Source organism: Phyllostomus discolor, chromosome 3, assembly GCF_004126475.2.
Source record: "Phyllostomus discolor isolate MPI-MPIP mPhyDis1 chromosome 3, mPhyDis1.pri.v3, whole genome shotgun sequence".
In the NCBI taxonomy this organism is placed as follows: domain Eukaryota; kingdom Metazoa; phylum Chordata; class Mammalia; order Chiroptera; family Phyllostomidae; genus Phyllostomus; species Phyllostomus discolor.
Genome location: NC_040905.2, coordinates 211,244,043 through 211,269,719, shown reverse-complemented (window position 1 = coordinate 211,269,719; position 25,677 = coordinate 211,244,043). Strand labels below are relative to the sequence as shown.

Here is a 25,677-nt window from a genome sequence, read left to right as displayed (position 1 = left end):
GTTTAAAAACTGTTCACGGAGGACTTCCCAGGTGCCAGGGCCCAGGCGGCCTGAGTGAGACTCGAGATGACTGTTCTCCCCCGTTTCGCAGATGAGGAAGCTGAGACCCACAAGGCAAAGGCACCTGCCACTCAGCGACAAGCCAGGACTCATCCCAGAGCCTTTATCTCAACCTTGATTCTAAACCCACTGATTCCATGCAGCATCTATAGCGTTTGTTCAGTGAACAGATGGAGAAAGAAAAAATTACGAGAATTCCTCTTTCCACAGGCTCACCCCCAGGCCCCTTGCCTGGGGCCTCCTCCCACCCCACCCCCACCTGCTCCCCCATGTCGTGACCCCGGCGTATTTGACGGATGACCCGGAGTTCCGTGAAGGCTGGCCGTCCTGAGACGCTGCCCGCAGCTTCCCTGCCGGGGGCTTTGGCTCCAACGGCCCTCCGCCTGGGCCACCCCCCCAGCCCTTATCAGTCGCCCCACATGTCTCAGAGAGCCCGCGACAGCCAGCCGGCTCTCCCCCTCCCTCCCCACCCATTATCAGGGGACACATTCCAGCCAGGCCTCTGCCGGAGGGGGCAGGAAGATAAACCTGCCACCTTCCGGGCCCTCCTCCGGCTTTGCCCTTTGCCGGGTGGGGAGGGGGCTCTCTGGGAGCGGGAAGGGGGTCACTGCAACAGGAAGAGCCGGCACTGGGCTTGTTTCTTCAGCCAGCCTGAGAAAACACCGGCGGTCCAGCAGCCCTCCTGGGGCCGAGAGCGTGACCCCTCTCAGGATGTGACCCCCCCATGAAGTGTGGGGGTGGGACATCAGCCCCCAGGCCTAATGCTTGTTCCCAGGAGCCAGGGTGTGGCTGGCGCAGGGTGGGGACAGAGGCCGCAGGCCTCCAGGAAGGCCCTCAAAGCACCCACCTCCCTCCCAGGGCTGGCGGGGCCACACAGCACCTGTCTGTCCACCTTGTTAAGCCTCAGTTTTTCTGCCTGGTTGGTGTGGCTCAGAGGATTGAGTGTAGGCCTGAGAACCAAGGGGCCACGGGTTCGATTCCCAGTCAGGGCACTTGCCTGGGCTGCAAGCCAGGTCCCCAGTAAGGGGTGCACGAGAGGCAACCACATATTGATGTTTCTCTCCTTGTCTCCCTCACTTCCCTTCTGTCTATAAGTAGATAAATAAAATCTATTTTTAAAAAAGCCTCGATTTTTCTCATCCTTAAGTTACAGAAAATGCAAGTTCTTACCTCTTGTGAGGTGACTATAAGGCGCTGCGTGTCGGCGGGTCAGTACAGAGCCCGGCACCCGGCGGCATCGCTGAGACCGCTCCATGGGCCTCACGCGCAGGCACCCGCATTTCCCCGCCCCGAGTAGTGGGTGCACGCCAGCCTCGCTGCATGGCCAGCGCACCCCATCGTCACCAGCACTCTAGGAGCGACCTACAACGCTACAACGGTGACCCCTCGCTGTGCGGAGGGAGGACGGAGGCGTGGCTGGATGGGAGCCCCGTCCCGGGTCACATGGCTGGGAGTGGGAGGCCCCGCCCTGTCTGTCGGACTGCTGCACGTGGGCTGTCTGGTGCCTCCCGGGGAACTGACTCCCCACCTTGTCGACACGGCTGATGTCTCATCACTCTGGGGCCTCGCCTACCCCAACGGTGGCCAAGAAAAGATGCAAAAGAAGTCCGGGTGGGGCACCGGCAGAGTCAGCAGCAGAGCGGCTGGGCGTGGGCCCCAGGTGAGCCGGCTGCCCCGGCCCAAGCCCCCCTGTCCTTCGCGCAAGCCCCCACGCGCCCGGGGCCCTGTGTTCACTTCGTGGGAAGCTCAGAGACAGCAGATGCGAAGGGGAGGTAGGTCCGGCCGCAGCACCAAGCGGTCCTGAGGGTCCAGCAGCCAGGCAGAGGCAGGAAGATTCTCGAAGGAAGGCAGGGAAACTCGAAAGCCCTAGCAGGCTGTCCATTCAGTGAGGGGCGAACGGCTCAGACGCACGGCCAGCTCTTGCGGGGCGTCGTGGCAGGCGCACCCACAGTGAGAAGCCTGGGGCGCAGCACAGGGGCTGCAGGTTTTAAAAAAATTATTTTTCAGTTACAGTTGAATTCTCCATCGTATGAGTTTCAGGTGGACGACGCAGCGATGAGACATTTGCATACCCTGTGAAGAGGCCCCGCCTCCAAGGCGAGCGCCCCCCGGCGGCGCACACGGCTACTGCACGTCACGGGCTGGACTCCCTGCGCGGGGCTCTGAGCGGCCTCGGCTTTTGCGTCATGGGTGTGGGAGGGGGAAGGGACACGCCTGTCCCTTGACAGCTGACCGCAGCTGGAAAATATTCTTTGAAGCATTGCAGGGCTTAGAGAAAGGAGAAGATTCGAGGGAACCGCCCACGATGAAAGACAGACCAGCAAACGGGAGCTGGGTCCTCAGCGGCTGGGTCCGTCAGGGGCTGCAGCCACAGTGCCGGGAGCTGGGCTAGGGCAGTGGGCAGCCGGAGGCCCAGAGACCTGAAGGCTGGTCCAGCCCAGCCTGCATCCAGCACATGGCGCGGAGGCCAGGTTCCTATGGTAACATTGCTATGGGAACACAGAAGCCAGGCCCAGCTTCCAGGGAGGCAGGTGGCTGTGGGCCGGCTTGGGGCTCAGGCGCTGAGCCTGGAGGGGCCGCCTGGCTACCAGGGGAAGCAGAGCCAATCCTCCCTGAAGGGGAGCACCACGGCCAACCAGCACCCTTGGGAGCCTCAGCCAATAAGACCCAGCCAGGAGCTCCGGAACCAACTAAGCACACATGAGGCTAGGTCGGCGCTGACAGGAACACTGAGGACTGTGGGTACAGCAACGGCCAGGTTCAGGGTGAAGGACCACTGAGGTGTCACGCAGGGAACCGGATGAAGGTGTGGCTGGATGAGGCAGACACAACGGAACCACCGGGAACAGACAGACAGACTCAAAACACAAACACAGCCCTAGCTGGTGTGGCCCAGTGGACTGAGTGCCGGCCTGAAAACCGGAAGGTTACGAGATTGATTCCCAGTCAGGGCACAGGCCTGGCTTGCGGGCCAGGTCCCCAGCAGGGGGTGCTCAAGAGGCAACTGATCGATGTACCTCTCACATAGTGATGTTCCTTGGCCTCTCTCTAAAAGCAAATAAATAAAATCTTGAAAAAGAAACCCAAACCTACAAACATAAATGGTACTTGCAGGAGTGGAAAACTTTGAAAATAAAATAACTAGGCCCTGGCTGGCGTAGCTCAGTAGATTGAGCGCAGGCTGCGAACCAAAGTGTCGCAGGTTCGATTCCCAGTCAGGGCACATGCCTGGGTTGCAGGCCATAACCCCCAGCAACCACACATTGATGTTTCTCTCTCTCTTTCTCCCTCCCTTCCCTCTCTAAAAATAAATAAATAAAATTAAAAAAAAAGAAAAGAAAAGAACTAGGAATGCAGCAGAGAGATGGCACCATTGAAACGAAAGTGTAGGAGATGCATCTGAATTTCTTCTCAGAACGCAATAAAAAAGTAGAGGAGGATAAGGACACCACGAAAGAGAGGTTGAGGCATGAAGGCTAGGAGGGGAAATAAGGACGTTTATGTTTATAGATGAGGGCAATCCTCGAAGCTCACCACCACCACCACCGCGGGGGCGGCAGGGGCTGGGCGCTGTGCTTCCCGAGGAGGAAATGCCCGGGGTGACCAGCGATCTGAGCGGGGAGCGAGCGCCAGCAACCCGGGTGGACAAAGCAGAGCAAACTCGCAGGAACCAAGGCTTCCTTTGGGGGCCGAACAAAAGAATTATTTGACCATCTGTCTACATCCAGCAGGGGTTCGAAGCCAGAGACCTCGTGTTGCTTGGGAGGGAGAGTGACATTTGTCCAGCCTAGGAGACCCTCTAAGCTACATACATGTGTTGACATTCTTTTATTTTAAGATTTTATTTATTTATTTTCAGAGAGAGGGCAAGGGAGGGAGAAAGAGAGGGAGAGAAACATCGATGTGTGAGAGAAACATCCATCGGTTGCCTCTGGCATGCCCCGTACTGGGGACCTGGCCCGCAACCCAGGCACATGCCCTGACTGGGAATTGAACCAGTGACCTTTCAGTTCGCAGGCTGGCGCTCAGTCCCTGGGCCGCACCAGCCAGGTCTGCACCAACATTCTGATAGTAACAGAGCAATAGAAATAGCACGTATTCTAAGTCCATAGAGAGAGAGAAGGGAAACAAAAAACAAACTAAAACCTTAACTCAAAAAAAGGACAAGAAAGGAAAAAAAGAAACAGGAAAGACAGAACAAATAGCAAATTAAAAAGTAAAATGCTAAAAACAAGTCAAAATATATCCATAACAATAATAGACATAAATGGACTTAGCTCAGTGTTTCAAAGATGCTCAGGCTGGTAGGAAAAAAAATCCAGATTGATGAGGTTCCAAGGAGCACCGCCGAAAATACAAGGATCCGGAAAGGCTGAAAATAAATGGGTGGAGCCCTGGCTGGTGTGGCTCAGGGGACTGAGCACAGGTCTGCCAACCAAAGGGTCATGGGCTCGATTCCCAGTCAGGGCACATGCCTGGGTTGGAGGCCAAGTCCCCAGTAGGGGGCGCACAAGAGGTAACCACACATTGATGTTTCTCTCCTTCTCTTTCTTCCACCCTCCGCCTCTCTCTAAAGATAAATAAATAAAATCTTTAAAAAAAAAGAAAGGAAGGAAGGAAACGGGTGGAGACACACACATACTTACATACATGTGTATGTGAAAAGATGTATTTTGATGGTCTGGCAAATTCGCCTACATTTTTAAAGCATTGTCAATAATACAGAGGGTACTCCATAATGAAAAAGCTTCAAATTACCCAAAAGTGGTGATGAATCTCAACATGCACATGTACATGCAAAACGGAGGCAGACTGCCAAGGGAAAGCGGGCAAGTTCACCATCATAGTGAGCGGTTTCAGCACGCCTTTCTCAGTGGGAGGGGGACCCACATACAAAACAAAAGAAAATAAATAAAAATACATCTGCAAACGCAGGTCTGAACAGCTCCGATAGCAGGGTGGGCCTCGTCAACACACAGAATTTTGTGTCTAATTATCAGAGAAATTACTTTCTTTACATGTAGAAGATTTAGCAAAATCAACCCAAATTTGGATGTAAGCATTTCAAAATTTTTAATAATATTTTTTTTCAAATTCTCTCACCAAAACTCACTTTGGCTGCACGTAATAACAAAACTCTGTTTCATAAAGCCTGCTTATATTCGAACATCAAGTAAAAAAACTTCTTAATAACTCATGGATAAAAAAAACCTCATCATGGAAATATAAAAATATGTAGAACTGAAAAAAGTGGAAAATATTGCCTATGAAAATGTGTGGGATGCAGGAAAATGATCCTTCAAGGAAATTGGAAAGTTTCAATGCTTCTGTTACAAAGAAAAGCTGAAAGTAACCAAGCGCCTAGCTTAGAGCAAAAAAACAAAAAAAAAAACAGACTGATCCTCATGAGAGGAGAAGAAAAAGGTACAAAAGACAAAGCAGAAGTAGCAAAGTGAGCCCTGGGATTGAGCTCAAGCTGTGAGCCAAAGCATCACAGGTTCGATTCGCAGTCAGGGCACATGCCTAGGTTGCAGGCCATGGCCCCCAGCAACCGCACATTGATGCTTCTCTCTCTCTCTCTCTCTCTCCCTCCCTCCCTTCCCTCTCTAAAAAAAAAAAAAAAGAGAGAGAGAGTACAGAGAGCACCAGCGAGAGAGGGACAAGTAGGGGCACCCTGAAGGCCTCACTGCAACTTAACCACATCTGTAAGGGCCCTATCTTCAAATACAGTCACATTCTGCCCTGGCTGGTGTGGCTCAGTGGATTGAGTACGGGCCTGCGAACCAAAGGATCGCCAGTTCGATTCCCAGTCAGGGCACACACCTTGGGTGCACAAGAGGCAACCACACGCTGATGCTTCTCTCCCTCTCTTTCTCCCTCCTTTCCCCTCTCTAAAAATAAATAAATAAAATCTTAAAGAAAGAAAGTGCTGACACCTGCTACCACCTGGAGGAATCTCAAAAACATGATGCGAAGAAGTGAGAGAAACCAGACACCAAAGACCACCTACTGTCTGACTCCGCCTCCATGAAATGTCCAAGAGGCAAACCCACAGAGACAGGACAGAAAGCAGACTGGTGGCTGCCAGCAGCGGCGGGGCGGGGGTGGGGGGGAGTGCGGGGACAGACAACGCCATAACTACAGGCTTTATTTTGGGGTGATAACGATGTTTCTGAACCAGACAGAGGTGGGGGGTGGCACAACCTTGTGAATACACTGCATGCCCCTGACTCGCACTTCAGATTGGTTGATTTGATGTTGTGTGAACAGCACCATCATTAAAAACTGGTAGCGATCTGAATTAAAAATAAAAGAAGGAAAGATGTCCCTCCATTCCAGGGGTCACTGTGCGGTGGCGGCGGAGGTGCCGACGTTCAGACACTGTCACAGAGAGACGGCCACAGCGGGTCAGCAAATGAAGGGCAGGCCACAGAGCTCCAGGGTGATGCTGCTTCTTCTTCTTCTTCTTTTTTTTTTTTTTTTTTGTCAAAATACATCTATATTTTTATGAATGCATAAAAAACATCCGAAAGGAATAACCAACATGTTTTTGCTCTTCCTGTGGGTACTAATGTTTTATTAAAGAAAATGCGGTGTTGTGTAACCAAAGCACATCATAATCAGGGAGATAAATACTTTTCTCTAAAAAATTCGCCCTGTTCTTTGGGAGGCTCCCAGGAGACTCGTCACACATCTCTGGCTCAGAAGGAGAATTCCTCTCTGCTGAGGGGGAGGGGGGCAGCCCAGGTCACATGGGGAGGGGCGGGCCTGTGAGGTCCTCCTGCAAGCCCGCTGGCCACGTCCTCTCCAAACCGTCTGGCTGAGCATTTAGGCCAAGCAGTCAGGATCTGGGGACGCTTTTGTCCCAGCTGGTCGCCACCAGCAGAGCAGCACAGGGTGGAGAAGAGGCCCAGCTGGGCCTTGGCGTCTGCAACTGCATCTCGGACCCCAGCTGGACGTCAGTCCTCCAGGCCGGGCCCAGGCCGCAGGTCCTGGGTGAGGCTCCCACAGCTCACGCGGCTGCCAGGCCTCATAGCCGGGCGGCTGGCGAGGGGAGCTTCCTCAGGGGCCCAGCCAGCCCCGTGCTCCACGCCCCGGCTGGAGGCGCTTCCCTTTCCCACCAGCCAGGCTGTTGCCGGGGACTGGAGTCCGCCTGATTGCCAGAGGGAGGGGAGGCCTTGGGGAGTCTCCCAGGGGGCTGCATGTCCAGGCTGGGCCAGGATCCCGAGGGCTTCCTGAGTGTGTGTGAGTGCACTGACATGCAGGCTCATTAGCGCTGCCAGCTAAAACCCAGGACGCTCCAAAATTTCCAGTCTAGGTAAAGGAACGGTTTTTAGCGTTTGCCCCAAATACTGTGTCCTGTGCTGTTATTTGCTCAACCTGGCAAGCCTGATCTATGCGACCATGTGCACGCAAGTGTGTGTGTGTGCGCTCGCGCACGTGCTTGTGTAAGAGTGCACATGTGTGTGCATACATGTGTGTGCACACACCTGGCTGCGTGTTGGCCAGATGCAAGTGGAATGGTTCCGCTGCAGGTGTGAGCACCGTTTTGGTACCACTGTATGTGCAGGTGTGTGGATAAAGGTGCCCGAGCGTGAACGTGAACACGTGTGCGTCTACATGTATTTGTACCAAACCACGTGAAGCATCTGTGCATGCACGTGTTATGTGCATGTTACAGAATCTTAACGCTGGGGGGAAGCTGAGCTCTCCTGTGGGCACACTCACTTGTGGGGAAACTGAGGCCGGGTGTGTGCACACACGCACGTGTGTGCGGGAGCTCAGACCTCGAACCGGGCGCCGTGGCCCAGCATCATTGTGACCCTTCCCCACGTGGGGAGAGGCAGCTGGAGTGCAGCAAGGCGCCGGCCCCGCCTGCCCATGCCAACCGCGTGTGCTCACACGTGTGTTACGTAAACGCTCGGCCAGCCCGCGGGCCAGATGTTCGGTCCTCCCCTGGAGCCAGATGGCAGCCGATCCGGCACTCCGTGCACTTTTTAGCTCCTGCTGTCCCCTCTCCTGCCCCTTCTGGAGTTCTCCCCGGGCAGGGAAGGGGCTGGGGACAGGAAGACTGCACAGAACAGACCCCTTGGGCTGGGACGTGGCTTCCCCCCGCTGGAGCTCAGGCCCCCAGACGGTGTCTACGGGGACTCGGCGCCTCCAGGGCTCCGTGCACGGTGCTCCCCCGATACTGCCCTGCAGCAGCTTGGCCGGCGCAGCAGCGTGCTGCCCCAGAGGGACCCCCAAAGTCACCGGGTGTGTGTCCCCACCTTCCCTGAGCCTCACTCTTCCCGTGTGCCAGCCGACAGCCAGGCGGCCTGACAGACCCACTGGATTCCTGGGGGCTGCCGGGACACAGCTCCCGCGTCCTGCGGGACCCGCCCCACCATCTTGGGGGCTGGGAGTCCTCGGCCTGCGGACGGACTTCTCCCTGCACCCGCCCTCGGCCCTCCCTCTGCGCGCATCTGTGTCCAATGTCCTCTCCTTGGGAGGACACCTGTCCTGCTGGATCGGGGCCCACCCCAATGACCTCGTTTTCACTTAATCATCTCTTTAAAGGCTGAGTTGCAAATGCGATCACATTTCGTGGCCCTGCGGGTTAGGGCTTTAACATGCGAGTCTGGGGAGGAAGACTCGATTTACCCATAATGCTCAGGCTGGTGTGTTCTGGGAGGGGGCTTCTCCCATGCCCAGCCCACCGTCACCGGAACCCCAGCCTCCTCCTCTCTATTGGGACAAACTTCACTGAAGGCCCATGGAGACACTGTGGAGATCGGGGGGGGGACCTCACTAGCCCCCTCCCCCCTTGAGAAAAGGCTCTGAGCAGGAGGGGGAGGGGAACGTGACAGCCCATAGCATGAAGGACCAGAGGGGTCCATTCATGCCCCCTGCCACTCTGCCCTTTGCCCAGCCAGGGCCTGAGCTGGGGAGCCAGTGGGGGGAAGTTCGAGGAAAGCTCTGTAGTGCCTGGGACGCTTGGCATGACCCCGACACCCTCTCTGGGCTCGTGTCCCCATTTGTGCAAAGGGCCTGCTGGGTAGGACGGCTTTAGAGCCCTCGGGCTGGAGGCTGGGGCGTGTTCAGGGCAAGGGGCCGTGGGGCTCATGGCCACCGCAGCGGGCGGGGTGGGGCAAGGCGGTACAGGGCCCCTGAGCGAGCTAGTGTCTGATCGTCACTGTAACCAATCGCCACGCATGCAGTGGCTTACAACAACACCAGTTGACCACCGTCTTACCTGCCACAGCGGTCTCACCGGGCTAGGATGGAAGTCCCACAGCGCAGGTTCCTGTGGAGTCTCCAGGGGAGAAGCGGCTCCGGCCTTGCCCAGTTGGTGGGCGGGGCGGGGGGGGTGGCTGCCTGCAACCCTCGGCTTGTGGCCCCTTCCTTCGTCTCCACCGCCCGTGGGGTACGGAGGGAGCTCCCACACGGCATCACTCCGTGCTCTCTTCCCCTGCCCTTCCGACTTCTAAGTGATTGCATTGGGCCCACCTGGACCTTCCGGGCTCAGCCCCCGTGTCACGGCCTGCTGATGAACACCCGAGACTCTGTCTGCCACTCCCCAAGGCCACCGAGTGTGATGGCATCACAGGGCCCGGGGCTCAGTGTGTGGGCGTCTTCGGGAGCCACTGTTGTGTCCACCCCAGGGCACCCATCGCCCTCAGCTCCTCCCCATCTGTGGGCCGTGGGGACTGTCATTGTCACCTTTGATCTACCTGCAGCCCGCCGGGTCTACAAGCCCCCACTATCCGGGGCGGGCAGAGTTTCAAGGCCGCAGCTGCCCACCTAGGAGGCCTGGTTCACGGCCCCGCCGACACCCCCTGGGCTTTGCTTCCGGCCTCCCTCCCCTCTCGGACTTCGGGCCTTGGCAGGTTGGGCACTTGGCCCTGGGGCTGTGCTGAAGACACACTCTGACCTTGAGACAGGCGGGCTGGGACCAAGAGTGAGGCCTAAGGTTCCGGGGAGGATTCAGCCTCAGTCCTTCCTGCCTCCTCCCTCCCCCCTCCTCCCTCCTTCCTCCTCCCTCCCTAGGGGATGGGAAAGACCGTCGGGGAGGTGGGGCATGAGGGGCCCAGGAAACAGAAGCAGCTGGGGAAAGGACTCCCCACCTAACCCTCACAGTCGGGAGGGAGGCTGGGAAGCCAGCCCTGGGCCGCCGTGACACGGGCAGGCCTCCTCTCCCCCTGACACCTGTCCTCCGGAGACCCTCTGCACCCCGCCCCCTCCAGGAGTGCTCGGGGGAGGCCAGGGGTCTTCTCTGGGGCGGGGCGGGGCGGGAGGGGGTGGCCCACACAGCTCGTTCTTTCTTTCATAATCCTTCTGCGAGCCGGCCCGTGAGCTGGGGCAGGAGGCGCTGTGCACGGGGAGAGGAGGCAGGCACCCTCCCCCGTCTGCTGCTCGGCAGCTCGGGAGCCCCGTGGGAACGTGCAGAATGTATCTCTGAGACTCCGGAACCAGCCCACGCTCTCGAGATTGGGAGCTGGGGCTTTTAATCGTGGTGGTTTGAGTTCCCTCAGGGCAAAGACAACATGGGCACTTCCTGCACCCCCAGCTGGGCTGGCACCCTGGGGGCTTGGGAGGGAGACCAGGGGCAGGGGGCCTGGGTCCTGTCTGCGAGGCACCGGCCCTGGGGACACCGTGACCCCGGAGGATTCGGGGTCTCTGCAGCCTCGGGGGAAGGCGGGCAGGCCTGCAGGCTGGGCCTGCGGGGGCTCCTCGCTCAGCGGGGCGTCACCTGACTACCCTCCATCAGCCGGGCTCCTGGGTCCTGCCCAGTCCCCTTGGGGAAGCTGTTTTCTCCCCAGAAGGATCCTGTGTGTCTCGGGTGGACATGTCCCCAGAAAGAGAGGTTGCAGGCAGAACTCCCAGTACCTATGAACGTGACCTTATTTGGAGAGAGGGTCTTGGCCAGTGTGATTCAGATGTAAGTTACGGTGAGGGCGGCCTGGAGGGGGAGAACCCCAGCCCAACACGGCCGCTGTCCTCAGAAGGGGAGGCCGACCCAGACCCGGGAAGAAGGCCCTGTGAGGCCTGTGAGGATGAGGGTGGAGGCTGCAGTGACGCCACCGCCGCCAGGACACGCCCAGGGCTGTCCACCAGCAGAAGCTGGGAGAGCCAGGGAGGGACCCACCCAGATGTCAGGCAGCGACGCCCTGCCGCCGCCTGGATTCCGGGCTGCAAACCCCAGACTGCGAGAGGAGACATTCCCGTTGTTCAAAGCTGCTGGCTTGTGGTTCTTCCTTCTCGCCTCCGTGGCAACCAAGCCCTGGGCGTGGGCACCGACGTGCAGCACAAATCCTCCTCCTGCCCCCCACCCCTCCAGACGACCACGCAGAGGCCCGTGTGGGAAGCTGGGGTGGGGGGGGGGTGGGAGTATGGGCCGAGGGCCCGTGGGCAGACTGACCCCCATTCTGCTGCACTGCCTCCTGCAGGGCGACCCTGGCAAGTCACCTCTTCTCTCGGGGCCTGTTTTCCCAGGGATGCCGTGGGCATGTTGACCACCCCACCCCACACTCGGGGTGCAGCGGCTGGGACTGCCCTGCTTACCTGTGACAGCCATGGCCCCCTTTGCCTCCTGGCTGCCGCCCCTCTCCTCCCTCTGCCCAGGACCCTGTCCCCCTCCTGCCTGGCCCACCCCACCAGTCTCCTGCCTCTCCCCTCCCCAGGACCCCTGCCCTGGCACCCATGGCTGGGGGAAGATCCCAGCGTATCTCTCATTGCAACTCCCCACCCCCAACTCCTGGGGCAGGGACCACGTGGGCAGGGAGCAGTGCAGAGTTGGGGGACTGGAGGGAGAGGTCTTGGACCCCAGGGGAGAAGTCCGGCAGCATCCCAGTGGGAGCTGGGCAGAGGGGCCAGTGCACCTGGGGGCCTGGGGTGCCACACACAGGGGCCTCAGGGAGAAGGGACCGACCACCCTGGGAACGTCCAGGAGCCCACTGTCCTCTGGCCACCTGGCCCCATGGCCTGTCTGGGAGTAAAGAAATCAGCTTCCCCATGTGGACAGAAACTCCACCCCCAACCCCCTCCCCCGCCCCGGCTGACAGGTCCTCCCCAGCCAGGAAGCTCCCCACCCGCAAAGGAAAACCACACAGGCGAAGGTCCGCTTGCATATCATCTGTATTGTCACATGAAATGCACCTCCATAACGGCTGACTTGGAAAGGACCTATTAGGTCACACGGAGTCCGGCCCCTGGGGGCCAAAGTGGTGCCGACGCCCACAGGCCGTGAGCTTCCCACAGGCTGTGGCCCTGCTCAGTGCTGGGAGAGGCCAGCTCGCACCTCAGGCCCCTCCGCTGCGGGGCAGCGTCTCCCCAGATGGGTGAGGAGGCGACAGCAGCCCCTCAGGGGTCGGCAGCTGTCCCAGGAGAAAAGGGCCCTGTGGTCAAGTAAGCTCAGGAAACGTGGGGCGCCTCCTGCTTGGACAGGAGGCTGCTCTGCAGGGCCTGGCGGAGGCCTCGCGACAGTAACCACCCTGGAGGACAGCCGACACGGGGCAGAGGGTGCAGCTTTCCCCAAATTTAGTTGACCACAAAACCCTTTTCCTCCTCCAAGTCGCTGTCCAATGGGGCACCCTGTGCAAAGGGCTGCCCTAAGCTATCAATGGCCCTGCATGGCACCCGTGCTGGGTGGTAGGTCGGGGGGCACTTTGCTGGGCATTGTACTGTGGCCTGGTGGGCGTGGCCAAGAACTCAACAGTCACGTGATGATGCAAGAACGAGACTCCGCCCCAATCCTGCCAGCTGGGTTCTCGCCCGCTACCTCCAGTGCAGAAGCGAAGCAGGGCTGTCCCCGCGCAGGACTCGGGGCTGCCTGGAGAGGGACTTGGAGCCCCAGCTAAGGAGCAGGGGCCCCGGTGCTTCCAGACATGCCCACCGGTCACCAGCTGGGCCCGCCTGAGGTCACCAGCGTCCGGCCAGGAGGGAGAAGAGGAGGTGGAGCTGCGCATTCCGCCCGTCCCTGCTGGCCTTGCCGCTTCCTGCCCACTTCCTGCCGGCTCTCTCCAGCCGCCGCCGCCGCCGCCGCCGCCGCCGCAAGCCGCAAGCCGCGGGCATGGGCTCACCAGGCGGAGATGAGCATCTGGCAGGTGTTGGAGGACATCCAGACCAGCTCCACCAGGCGGAACTGAAGGTAGCCGATGACGAAGCCCGAGATGACGTCCGTGATGTGGTGGCGCCCGATCATCACGCGTGACAGGCCCACGCAGAAGGCCCAGAGCACCAGCAGGACGCGCAGGGGCACCGCCAGCACCAGGTGGCTGAGGAAGAACTTGGACACCATGGCCGCGCGGCTGGCGTGCCCCGCGGGGAAGGCGTAGACGTCCATGGTGAGGTAGTCCAGGACGCTGGGGCTCGTCTCGAACGGGCCGCGCCGCTTGATGAGCTTCTGCACGCCGGCCACCGTCATGATGTCCAGGAGCAGGGCTGTGGGCGGGGCAGGACAGGGGGGCCCCGGGGGGCTGTCAGTGCCGCCTTCCTCCCTCTCCCCTCCCGCCCCGCCTTCTGCGCGCCTGCCTCTGGGCCTCCGCCTGTGCTGTTCCCTCCTCCCGGAATGCCCTTCCCTGGGACGTGCACACGGCGCGCACCCTCACTCTTTCCGGCGGAGATGCCTGCCCTGACGGCCTGTTCACAGAAGGCCCACCGCCCTCTCTCCCGGTCCCTGCTTTAGTTCTCGTTACAGCGTTTCTCCCCACCCGACAGGGCCCCGTTTTCTCGTGCGTTTCTCTCATCGCTCTCCCGCCTGCAGGGGGCGCTCGTGAGGGGCAGGACCCACCTGCTTGCGGCTGGGAGGGGTTCAGTGAGGCGGCGGAAGGGGACAGTAGGTGATCGGGCATCACGGCCCCGAAGGCACCGCGGACGACCTGAGTTCTCACAAATGGGACCCTGGGCTGCGGGTTTGTTTCTCCGAGGGCCTCACCGAAGGCCCCGCCAATCCTGAGAACTGCGCATTACCGTCCGCGTTTGTCTGAAGTGGAGGTGAACACCACGGAACGTACAAGGAACCGCTTTTCAGCGCGCACTTCAGTGGCGTTGAACACCTCCTCCACGGGGTGCAACCACCACCTCTGTCCAGTTCCAAAACGCTTCATCGCCCCGAAGTGAAACCCTGCACCCGTGAAGTAGTCATGCCTCCACCCCTCCCCGCAACCCTGCCACGCCCCCCCCCCCCCCATCTGTGTTCTGTCCCTATAGCTTTGCCTGTTCTGGTTGCTTCCTATAAAGGGACCTGGTCCCGGCTCGTGCCGAACACCCAGGGACGGCCGAGGAGGGTGAGCACCAGATGACTTGGCCGTGGCCTGGCGCTGGGCGCTCTCCTGGAACCTGTGTGGGGGGCACCAGCATCGCTGGCCCCCAACCCCTCCTGCTCGGATGAAAAATAAACTGTTGAAAACAGTGACCCGGTAGACGTGCAGGGCAGAACATTTACAAAGGCTTTGCCATCACCTGGGACCCAGCCACCCAGAGGCAGCCGCTGTCCCAGACCCTTCTGGCCGTCTGTAGAGCGTAGGGTTAGTAAAAGCTGTAACACGCTCTCCACACGCCCTGCAGTGACCTGCATTTGAAAGTTGCCATGTCACACGGCCCCGGAACCCCACAGCGGTCATGTCGGAGGCACCGTGACTCACTTCTACAGTGGCCATGGCGCTGAGCGTCTGGACCACCCGGAGGAAGATGGCACTACCTGGTCAGCGTAGGGCTGGTCAGCGTTCCTCGTTCCTGCCAGCCACAGGGCCTTTGTTTGGGATTCGAACCCCTGCTCTCCCCTGGGCTGGCCCTTCTCACTAGCTGCAGGGCTGGCCAATGTCCCACGTCCCGGGGGCATGCCTGGCCAGCAAGGAAGGGGGGGGCAGAAGCAGGAAGCAGGGCAGGGGGAGGCTGCCGGCCCAGAGAGGAGAAGCCTAAGGAAGGGCGGGAACCTGTTCCACACCCTACACACGCCTACCACGAGTTTCCATGGCAACTTGCTCCCAGGAGCCCAGGCCTGCTCTGGGGAGGTGGGGGCCTGGCTGGTGTGTGGCTGGTGGCCAGCCAGCCCGCATGCCACTGACCCAGGGGAGCCCCATGAGCCCGTAGGAGGTCACAGTTCCAGCGGGAGAGGGCGACCAGCAGGGCAGCTGGGAGCTGGACGGAGGCGGCTGCCTCTGACCCCTGGGATTCTGGGCCTAAGGGAGCAGCCGGAGCAACCGAGGCGGGAGGCCAGGCCGAGAGGAGCCCGCCAGCCCTCTCCAGCCCAGGGAGGCCGTTCCCTCCCTGAGTGACAGGCTCTCCACCTGGGTCTCTGTCCCTCTGTCCTGTGTCCCTGGGGGAACCATGGGGCCAGCCTGGCCGTGCAGCTGGCCCAGCCCATCCTGTGCTGGTTCAGTTGTCCACTTGACCTCCAGTTTGGGGGCATCCCCAGTTCTTGGGTATGTCAGGGGCAGGCCAGGCCCCAGGGCTGGTGAACCGTGGCAGGGTGTCACACAGCTGAGGAAGAGACGGGAAGTGGGACAGTTATAGAGAACCCCCTTCCAGGTGGGGTGCACCCACAGGGCCACCCCCTCACCGCACGGCAGCTGTGGGTGTGGAGGGTTGGAAGGAGAGGCAGCGGGTGACTCGCTCAGACCGCAGGCTGGGCCTCCAGCAGAGCCCATGGCCTGCCGGCCCACCCCCACCCCTCCACCCTGCACCCTGCAGGGCCCCGCTCCCCTCCTCCCTGCCCTCCTCCCGCATGGCAGCCAGCCCTCAGTGTGCTGTGGTTCTGACCTGTCAGCGAATAGTCCGGGGCCCAGAAATAGAAGCCCGCGGCGCCACCACTCAGGACTCTGTGAGTCCTGCCCTCACGGCCGGTCGAGCTCCCGACCACACTCCCTCAGGGGTTGGGAGGGAAGCCGGGGGCCCCCACAGGGAAGGTGCGCTTGGGGGGAGGCTCAGGACCTGGGGATGGGAGAGGGGGGCTGGCACCCATGGCCTGCGACCCGCTGGGTGACCGTGCCGGTCACTTAACCTTCCTGGGCCCCGGCTCACTGCAGCTGGGATCCAGAATCAGAGCTGGCTCCAAGGTTGCCGGCTCGCACACAGCGTGACCTTGGCACAGCCCGCTGCTGGAGCCTCCCTCCCCTCATTGATAAAACGGGACCATCCCAGAGGCTGCTCCGAGGCCCCGTGGGGCAGGCCCCCCTCCCCCTCCGTCACTGGCGCCTGGGAGGCAGGGCCGTTCCCCCCCCTCTCACCAAACTGGGGTCTGAGACGCCTGAACCCACCCCCCCATGCGGGAAGCTCGACTCTTCCCCAGGCCCTGAAGTCCTGTGCCCTGACCCCCGTCCCCAGAGAGGGGGCAAAGGTGGGGCTCCATGCTGGCTGGGGAGGGCACAGGTTTGTGAGCTGTGCCTCTCGCTGGCTGGGGCTGGGAGGAGGGGTCCTGGCCCTTCTTTCCTGGGGGTGGCCCTGCCTCTAGCCCCCCCACTGGCTTCTCGGGAAGGTGGGGGGACCAGCCAGCAGTGCTTAAACCTAAACCTTCACTCGGGAAGGTTGAACGCGTTGACCTTCTGAAGGGCGTCTGGCCCCTTCCATCGGCAGGTGCGTCCTGGGAAACGCTCAGGGCTGCGCACCGGGCCTCACGGTCAAGGATGGCCGCTGCGGCATTCCCTGTCTCCCCGAGAGAGGGACACGCGCCAGCACAGTGCCCTTGAGTGGCAGACGGATGGGACAAACTGTGGCCAAGCCTAGACAATGGAGCGCTCCGGGCCACCGTGAAGGGTGGAGCGGGTGTGTATTTATAGACGCTGAAGCAGAGCCGGGGGTGGTCCGGTGGAAAAAGCCAGTGACCACGTGGGCCTTACAGTAGGGCGCCATTTCTGTGAAACGGGCCAGAGAAAACCCCCGGGCAGGCGCCACGGGAGAGGCCACCGCGCTGCCTGCCAGGTGGGGAGGCCGGGGGTGACGCACACGGTCTTCCCGCCATTCTGCATGGAAGTGGGTTTCTTCCCACAAATACACACGACGCTTGTACACCTTTCTAAACAGTTATTTTTACAAATGACTGGTATTGCATGGCTCCACTCACAAGAGGTGCCTGGAATATGGGAATTCAGAGAGAGACGGGACGGAGATCAGAGGCTCCCAGGGGCTGGGGCAGGGGCTGGGGGCTGCGCGTGGAGCGGGGACGGAGTTTCCACCGGGGAGACGAGGAGGTTCTGGAGGTGACGGAGGCGCTGGCTGCGTGCGCAACGGAGCCAACGTGCTTGCCGCCGCTGGTCTGCGCGCTGTGGAGCGGTCAGGACGGCCAGGCCGACGGGACGCGCGTCCCAGCACTCGTGTAGGGTGATTGTAGAAACCCGAGCACTGGGCCAGAAAGGCAGACCCCGGGGAGCGTGCAGGCGGCAGACGGGCTGGCCAGGGCGGGTGGGGAGGCCTGAGGGTCGGTGTTGGTGTCCCCTGGCCCGAGCGGCTCTCGGCCGAGTTCACACCTTTGCAGGTTTCTGTCTTCTCACCCGAGGAACCCCGGCGCGAACGCTGGCCCTGGCTCCGAGGGATGCGGGGCACGAGGGCGTCCAAACCGTGGGCGCAGAAGGTGCACGGCGCCACTTGTCCCCTCGGCCGAGTGCCAGGCTGCTGGGGGCGGCCCGGGAGCAGGGCCGCTGGCAACCCGGGGCCACCCGGTGGCTCGCCCCCTGCCCGCATTTCTGTGCGAGCCACGAGGGCAGCTGGCTGCAGGGATGGGCAGGAGGGCCCTGACCGGTCAGGGGCCGCCAAAGGGCCCCCGTGGGGACACGGGCCGGCCTGCTGGCCGAGCCCCACCGAGATGATGACGAGTGAAGCTGGGGAGAGGGCAGGACAGCTGTGCCACCTCTGCAGCGTGGCGGTGTCATCTCCCACGGAAGTAAGTGTTCCTGACCGTGAAGGTCGGGACCAGCCTAAATACCAGCAGTTGGGGACGGTCTACACACGACTTGTGAAGGGGTTGTCACCTAAGCTGTCCTGGGGAGCAGGGGCTGGTGGGCAGGGCTGGGAAAGCTCACAGAACAGATTATGGGGGGGTTGCTGGTGGGAAGGGGGGCTGGGGGGAGGGGATGCCGAGAGACGGCTGTGGCAGGGTGCGGGCAGTGCTGCTGCAGGGCCGAGGAAGCCGGTTCTGGGCTCTGAACCCCTCAGATGTGAAGGGATGTGGGGGCCGAGACCATGAGTCCAGGTGGGAGGTACGGGGCCCAGCAGGTCCGCCACGGGCCAGGAGAAGGAGGCTGAGCTGGGCCGCACAGCGCCGGGGGTCATCCGAGAGACGCATGTGTAAGCACGCGCACAGAGGGAAATCCAGAGGCCCGTGACCCAAACTGCGGTGGAGGTTACTCCTAGGCTCGCCCTTACCACCATCTGCCCAGGTGAGGTCTGCGTTCCCTGACCCCGGGGTGCCGAGTGGAAAGGCCCCCTATCCTGCGCCTCACTGAGGAGGTGCAGACGGAAGCCACAGTCCACGTGCTCACGAATCAGGGGGCTGGCATCAGAAACACGGAAAATAGCAGGGGCGGGCGAGGATGCAGAAAAACGAGCCCCTGTGCGGGGCCGGAGGGGATGCGGGACGGCGTAGCTGCTGCGGAAAACAGACGGGTCCCTGCACAGGGCATGCACGGAGCTGACCCGGCACGTCCACCCGGCTCTGGGCCCGCAGGAAGGGAAAGCAGGCATGCAGAAGGACGCTGTCACGCCCACACTCTCAGCAGCGGCGTGCGCCACCGCCAAACGGCAGACGCAACCCAGCATCCACCGACAGGTGGTGGATAAAGAAAACGTCGTCCAGCCATGCAATGGAATATTATTCAGCCACACAAGGAAGGAAATGCTGACACGTAAGAAATACGGATCCAGACCCTGGCTGGCGTAGCTCCGTGGATTGAGCTCGGGCTGCAAACCAAAGTGTCTCAGGTTCGATTCCCAGCCAGGGTACATGCCTGGGTTGCAGGCCATAACCCCCAGCAACCGCACATTGATGTTTCTCTCTCTCTCTCTATCTCTCTCCCTTCCCTCTCTAAAAATAAATAAATAAAATCTTTAAAAAAAAAAAAGAAAAAGAAACTCGGACCTGGAGGACAGTAAGCTCGGGGAAAGCAACTGATCACGAAAGGACAAACACGGTGTGACTCCGCGGGCCCACAGCCCCTAGAGCGGTCACTCGTGGGGACACAGGTTCGGTCTGGGAGATGAGAAAGTTCTGGAGCTGCACAGGGGGCGGGGGGAGTGGCGGCAGCAGCACACGAAGGAGGACGTAATTAACACCGCTGACCTGCACGCTCACGAGTGGTTAACGAGGCGAATTTCATGTGCTACACACCTCACCACGATAGAGCAATGACACAGGAAGAGAATGCACGGTTTTCCCAGTCAGGAAGGTCTCAGGAAAGCCAGTTTTGGAGACCATGACAACCTGACACGGAGGCCACTGTCCCCCAGGGGCAGGCCCGTGAGCAAACCAGGACGGGCTTGGCGAACTGGGACAGGCCTGTGCCACCTGTCCCCTGGCTCCCTGTGGGATCGTCCAGCCAGGTGCTGCAGGGGAGGGACAAAGGAAGGATGGGGTCACCTCGCATGCCCAGAGCGTGGAGGGGACCTGGGAGACGGCGACGAGGACGGTGACAATCACAGCTACACCGGCGCTAGCTGGCACTCGTATGTGCTGGCAGCCCTTGTGCAATCCTTCAGGGCGGTGCCCCAGCAACCCACTTAACAGAGCAGGACAACAGGCTCAGAGAGGCAGAGTCACCTGCCCAAGTTCCCACAGCAGGGCGGGGATTGGCGCCCAGGTCTGCTGACTCTTGGAGCCCCAGCTTTTGCCAGCTGCTTTTTCTGGCTTTGAGGTTTCCAGTGTGGGCAGCGTGCCCTGGGGGAGGCAGCTTGCAGGGGGCAGGGCTGAGAACCTCCTGCGGGCCCAGCTGGGACCCTTTCCGGGGCCCGTGGCTGGAGTCTGCATCTCCCAAGGCTCCTGGGTGTCGCCCTGGGCCCGAGGGGAGCCCAGGCCCCAGCTGTACAGGTACGGGCCTCCACTGCAGCTCAGAGACTATCCCCCTGAATCCACAGGGTACCCTGGTGTGGGAGTGGGTGACCAGGCTGGGCAGGGTTCCCTCACCCCTCGGGGTCTGTGGTCTACAGAATGCTGGCATCGGCCATCCACTGGGCACAGCCACGGCCACCACACGCCCAGTGCTTTGCCCCCTGGGTCCCCACCGCAGCCTGCAGCCCACGTACCGACCAGGACGCTGGGGCCCAGAGACAGGGACTGCCGTGACCAGGGTCACAGAGCAAGTCAGGTTCAGGCTGGGGCCTGGACGAAGCTCAGTCCAACCATGGAGCCTGTGCTCCGGAGCTGTAGGACCCCAAGCCCCCCGCCCGCAAAGGCTGGAGGACGACAGGACCCCGCAGACCAGCGGTGAGGGGGACAGCGAGGGGGATGGCGAGGGGTCTGCAGTCTGGAGGACTTGGGCTTGGGCCCCCAATCTACCAGTATAGCAGGGTGGAGTGAGAAAGTCCCTTCACCCCCACCCGAGCCTCATGCAACTCATCTGTAAAGTGGGTGTATTCACATTTACCATATACGGTCATTAAAAAGATTGTGAAATTGTGAAATATGGGACATTCAGGGCACAGTATTTGGTGCACAATGAAGTGCAATAAACCAAGTTTTAGAAAACCTAAAACGTCTTGGCTAGTGTGGCTCAGAGGAATGAGCGCCAGCCTGTGAACCGAAAGGTTGCTGGTTCGGTTCCCAGTCAGGGCACGCGCCTGGGCTGTGGGCCAGGTTCCCCAGTAGGGGGAGTGCAAGAGGCAATCACACATTGATGTTTCTCTCCTTTTCTTTCTGCCTTCCTTTCCCTCTTTCTAAAAATAAAAATAAATAAAGTCTTAAGAAAACAGAGGTGTCTGGAGCCTTGCTCTTCGAGCAAACACGTTTGCACCACAGCAGCTGGCGGCTGCAACAGCCAGAAACCTTCTCCTAACAAGTGAGAGTCGCTCCCAGCTCTCACCCCGGCCTGTCCCCGGCCAGCCACACCTCCCTGTGCCTCAGTTTGCTCCTCCTCAGGTGGCTGAGAATCACGGCTCCTCCCCCACAGGGTGCCGTGAGGCTCACGAGTGGTGGTGTGGTTCACGGGAAAGTGGGCCCATGACGATGACACCGCACACGTCCTGGATCTTTCCTGGCCACCATCTTCCAGGGAGGGGCCATGCAGACGGTGTCCAGGGAGCAGACCCAAGCCCACTCTCCACTCCTGTTCCCTGACGCTGGGCCACCTAACCCCCAACGCTGCTCCGTGTGAGGCTGCGGTGGGCCCTGGGGAGGCTGAGGGTGATGAGAGCAGGGTTCTGCCCCCAGAAGCCCCCCATGTGGCGCCTTGGCCACCTGGTTGTGTCCCTCTCACCCAGGCCCATGCTCACGGGCCAGGATGCCAGGCAGACCTGTTGGAAATCTCCGGCTCTGAGGCCTTGGCCAGGCTCCTTGATTTACAGGAGCCTCAGTTTTCCTAATCTGTGAAATGGGAATGAAAATAGTGCCAGTCACGTGGGACTGCTCATTCGGGATCAGTAACAAGTAATGCAGATAATCTAGTCATAAGAACAAGAAAACATGGACGGTGCCAGACCCAACCACCGCTTGCTTCCCGGTGTCCCGCCCACATTGCATCCACCTGGACTCTCTGAAACCTGAGCAGGGAGGTACCCCTCTGTGTCGGGACTTCCTCCGGGACCACAGCTCTCAGTGGTCCACCCCTCACTCTTGGAGGGCCTGGGCCCCCTCATCAGTGCTTGCTCTCCCTGGGACTCCCGCCCACCTGTGCTCCAAATGGCAGCCACGCTGGGAAGGGCGAGGCATGGACATGGGCCCAGTGCAGAGGGTAGAAGCAGAGATTCCCTGGGCACGTTGGGGACCTGGGGGTGCCTGAAGGGTGGCAGCTGGAGGGGGGCCTGCCTTCCACACAGCCCCACGTGGCACCTGGCCCAGAGCAAGGCCGAATGGAAAGACACGGCGGCAAAGACATTGTTAGGACAAACCGAACACCAGTGATTTGCCCAGGGAAGTGGCAGGTAAGGATTTCAGGAGGCCACGAGCGTGTGGGAGCCCAGACCGAGCCCCCTGCACCCCTAGGCCCGGTGGGAGAGCACTGTAGGCAGCTTGAGGGTCCCCGAGCCAGGCAGGGGCCAGGGGCCACTCATTCACAAGTGCTGCCTGTGAGCAGCCCAGAAACTCAAGGACCCCAACCCATGGATGGGGGTTCCACAATGAGACACCCCACTCCAGGACCTCCTCAGGGCCCTGCCAGACCCCAGCCATAGGCCTTGAGGCTCCAACCCCCACCCCCACCCCTCGAGCTGCTCCTGGGGCGGTGGAGCACCAGCCAAGGGCAGGGCCCTCCCCTCGGGGTTCCCGTGGGGCACCCCGTTCTCCAGGCCCCACTCTGCAAGGACCTCCTCTGCACGTCCCCGGCTCTCTCCTCCCCAGGCCGGAAGCTCGCCCGTTTCTGGGGCGCCCTCCCTGCCTAACCTCATTACACTGTTCCAGTATGTTTCCCAGGGCCCTGCTGGTCCTGGCGGGGTGGGTGGGGCGGGTGGGTGGAGGACGGCGGGCACACTCACCCAGAAGCAGGTTCATGAGCACCTCCTGGCCGGCCAGCGTGCTGCTCTTCACCAGGCAGAGGATGGTGCCCCCGATCCAGGGGATGCCGTGGCCCGTGATGCCGATGAGCTTGACCATAGAGCGGGCGCCCGCCCAGGACGCGGCCCGGCCGGCACACACCCCCAGCCTCTTGGACATGCAGATGTCGATGGCCAGCAGGGAGTTGAAGGCGATGCCCTTGAAGGAGGGGTTCAGCTGCATGCAGTCCTCCTCGGGCAGCTGCTGGGACTGGCGCCGCTCCCGGGCCCCGTCGCCGGGGGGCGGGGGCTGCGCCGAGGGGCCGGAAGCCTTCCTACCCGAGCTGCGGGGCTCCGGGGCCCCCTTGGGGGGCTGGTTCAGGGACAGGAACTCGGCCCGATTGAGGACGTTGTTGCGGTCCCGGGCGCGGGCCCGGCTCTGCGAGGCGGGCATGGCGACGCCGACACCGCGAGGGCCGGTGCCAGCCGCGCTGCGAGGGCCTTCTCCCCGAGGCAGGCGCTGCCCCCGGAGCCGCCACCGCTCCCGGCCTCTCTGCCTCCTCCGCGGCGGCTGTTAAATATAGAGAGCCGAACCGCACATGGCTGTTTACCTCCGGCCGCCGCCGGGCTCCGAGGGGCGCCCGTGCCAGCTGGGCAGCCAATCGAGCCCACCGACGCGGGCCTGCGCCAATGGGGCCAGCGGGGAGGCGGAGGAGGCCGCAGCCGCCGCCGCGGCCTCGGGCCTGGGCTATTTAAATCTTCCAATGGCTCACTCCCAGGCCCCGGGGCACTCTGGGAAATGTAGTCCTCAGCGGTGCTCCGGGCCTGGGGCCCCAAGAGTGGGCTCTCCACTCGGCCCTGCACGTACCAGCTTCCCTCTGAGCAGACCAGGCCCCCGCAAGCCAGGCCTGCCCGTGCTGCGGGCCCCGGGCGGCTGGGACCTGGTCCCACGAACTGGGCCTCGGGGCCCGGGCTGAAGGCCTCTCCGGGCACCAGATGGAGCGGATGATGTCACTAAAAGCATCCCTTGGGGTCTGCTGGGACCAGGCCCAGCCCCTCCCCTCTGGGACAGCATTTCATTAAGCTGGCAGGCTGGCCTTTTTTCTTTTAATCAGTCTTGAATCGGGCTTCAGCGCATCGCAGCCCAATGAAATAGCAATCGGTAAGATTGCTTTCCATTAGAAGGACGTGCACACCCACGGGTTGGCAGTGGCTCTGCCCCTTGGAGGCAGCCTCCGTGTCGTGAAGGATGGGGCACTGGCGCAGCGTCAGGCAGCCTGGGGATGGTTACCAGGCCCCTGGCACGTGGCAGCAAAGGACAGACCCTGTCCCCGTCCCCCGGGGAGCTCTCGGCTCGGACGTGATTGCACAGGTGCATACTACCTGGGAAGGGAACAGGACTGGCTGCGGGGCTGGCCTGGTGCCGTGGAGGGCCACCCGGGAGGAAGGGCAGGTGGAGGCCCCGGGCGAGGGAGAGCCTGTCCCAGGTGAGGCCTCGGGGGCCCACGGAGCTGGCACACGGAGCCAAGGCCGCAAGAGGGGCTGGGAACCCAGAGGGGGCGGGCAGAGGGGCCCGGTGGAGGAGGAGTCAGGCCTCCCCACACCCCCTGCCCTGGGGTGACTGCGGGAATCCACAGCCTCTGCAGCCCTGCTGGCACGAAATAGGCCTGGGCTGGGGGGGAAGCCACTGTTTGAGGGTGACCAGAAGGGTCAGGAGTGGATGCTGCGGTCTCACTATTCGCAGCAGCCAAGGCCTATCCGCTCAGCTGGGGTGGAGGCGGGAGCCGGTGACTTCCCCTCCTGCCGTGCAGCCTGCCCGTGAAGCCCGCCCACCCCGTAGCCTCCCAGGGACCAGGTGCAGAGCACCCCAAGGCCAGGAGGCTGCCTTGTAGAGGGTGTGGGGGCGGCACTCTGTGGCCACAGGGAGCCAGCCCAGGAGCTCCAGAGGCAGGTGGGTGAGGGGTGACCTGTGCTCTGGCCCCAGCCATCTGCGAGGCCTTGAGCAGGTCACTGGGCCCCCTGGGCTTCCGCTGCCCTACCTGGAACAGGTGGAACGTGGGGGCGACAGCAGGCACCTGCCAAGGCCTGGCGAGGTGATATTCGTGAACTGCTGAGCAGGGTCCCCGCCGCGTCGCCAGCCTTCAGCACCGTGGGCTGATAACGGACCTTGTTTAACCAACGAGGCACAGCTTCCGTCCCCTCTGAGCGCCCCCTCTGGAAGGGCCCAGCCCCAAGGTCCTGCTCCCACCCTGTACCTGGTGGCACAGAACCAGCCTCCAGGAGCCTGCAGTCTGGAGTTCCTTGCAGACTCCTTGGCATTCGTTTTCCAGAGCATTCCATTGAGACACAGCCCCAGAGGGGGGTGCCCTGACTGTGTCACAGCCCCCCGCCCTGGGGTGCAGCAGGATGACGTGCACTGCCCCATCCCCAACCCTGGACAGACGCTCGTGAACACGTATGTGCTCAGGGTACGTGGGTCAGGAGCAGTGCCTGAGCTCGCCACCTGCCTTAACTCAGGGACCGTGCAACCGGCCTTCCTGTGAAGTTGGGATAGTGGCCCCATTGCACAGATGCGGATGCTGAGGCTCAAAGGCTGGAGGCCTCCAGCTGGAAAGCCCAGGGGAGGGGAGGTCCGACTCCCAAGGGGCCCCTGGGGTGGGACACGAGGGCCTCAGGCCACAGGAACCTGGACCTGCCTGCTCCGCTCCCCACCAGGCACTCACCCCCGCTCCCCCAAGGTGGCACCTGTGACCTGGGCCGACCTCAGAGCAGGCAGAGGAGCCCGGCCCCAGGGGAGGCTATTAATATCCTGAGGCTTGTGTCAGCATCTTGGTCGGCCTGGAGCTACCGGCAGGCTCCGAGGGCTCCGTGCTGGACAGGGCCCGAGAGAGAGGCTCAGAGCCGGCCCTGGAGTGGGGTGGCCTGGGGTTCAATGCCCAGCTCGGCGACCTCTGGCTCGGTGACTGTAGGCCAGTCCGCCTAGTCCTCCTGGCCCCGTTGTCCCCTGGGGGGCAGGTGACAGGGTGG

At 61.6% G+C, this 25,677-nt stretch overlaps 1 protein-coding gene across 1 annotated transcript; it reads right to left on the bottom strand.

The window, feature by feature from the left end:
• Window positions 1-12,159: 12,159 nt before the first annotated feature.
• PLPP7 (phospholipid phosphatase 7 (inactive)) lies at window positions 12,160-23,454 on the bottom strand. Its single transcript, XM_028518767.2, has 2 exons — window positions 22,654-23,454; window positions 12,160-13,482 (listed from the first exon to the last, which is right to left on the bottom strand). The coding sequence occupies exons 1-2, from the start codon at window positions 23,102-23,104 to the stop codon at window positions 13,118-13,120; spliced, it is 816 nt and encodes a 271-aa protein (XP_028374568.1). The 5' UTR covers window positions 23,105-23,454; the 3' UTR covers window positions 12,160-13,117.
• Between the last annotated feature and the right edge of the window lie 2,223 nt (window positions 23,455-25,677).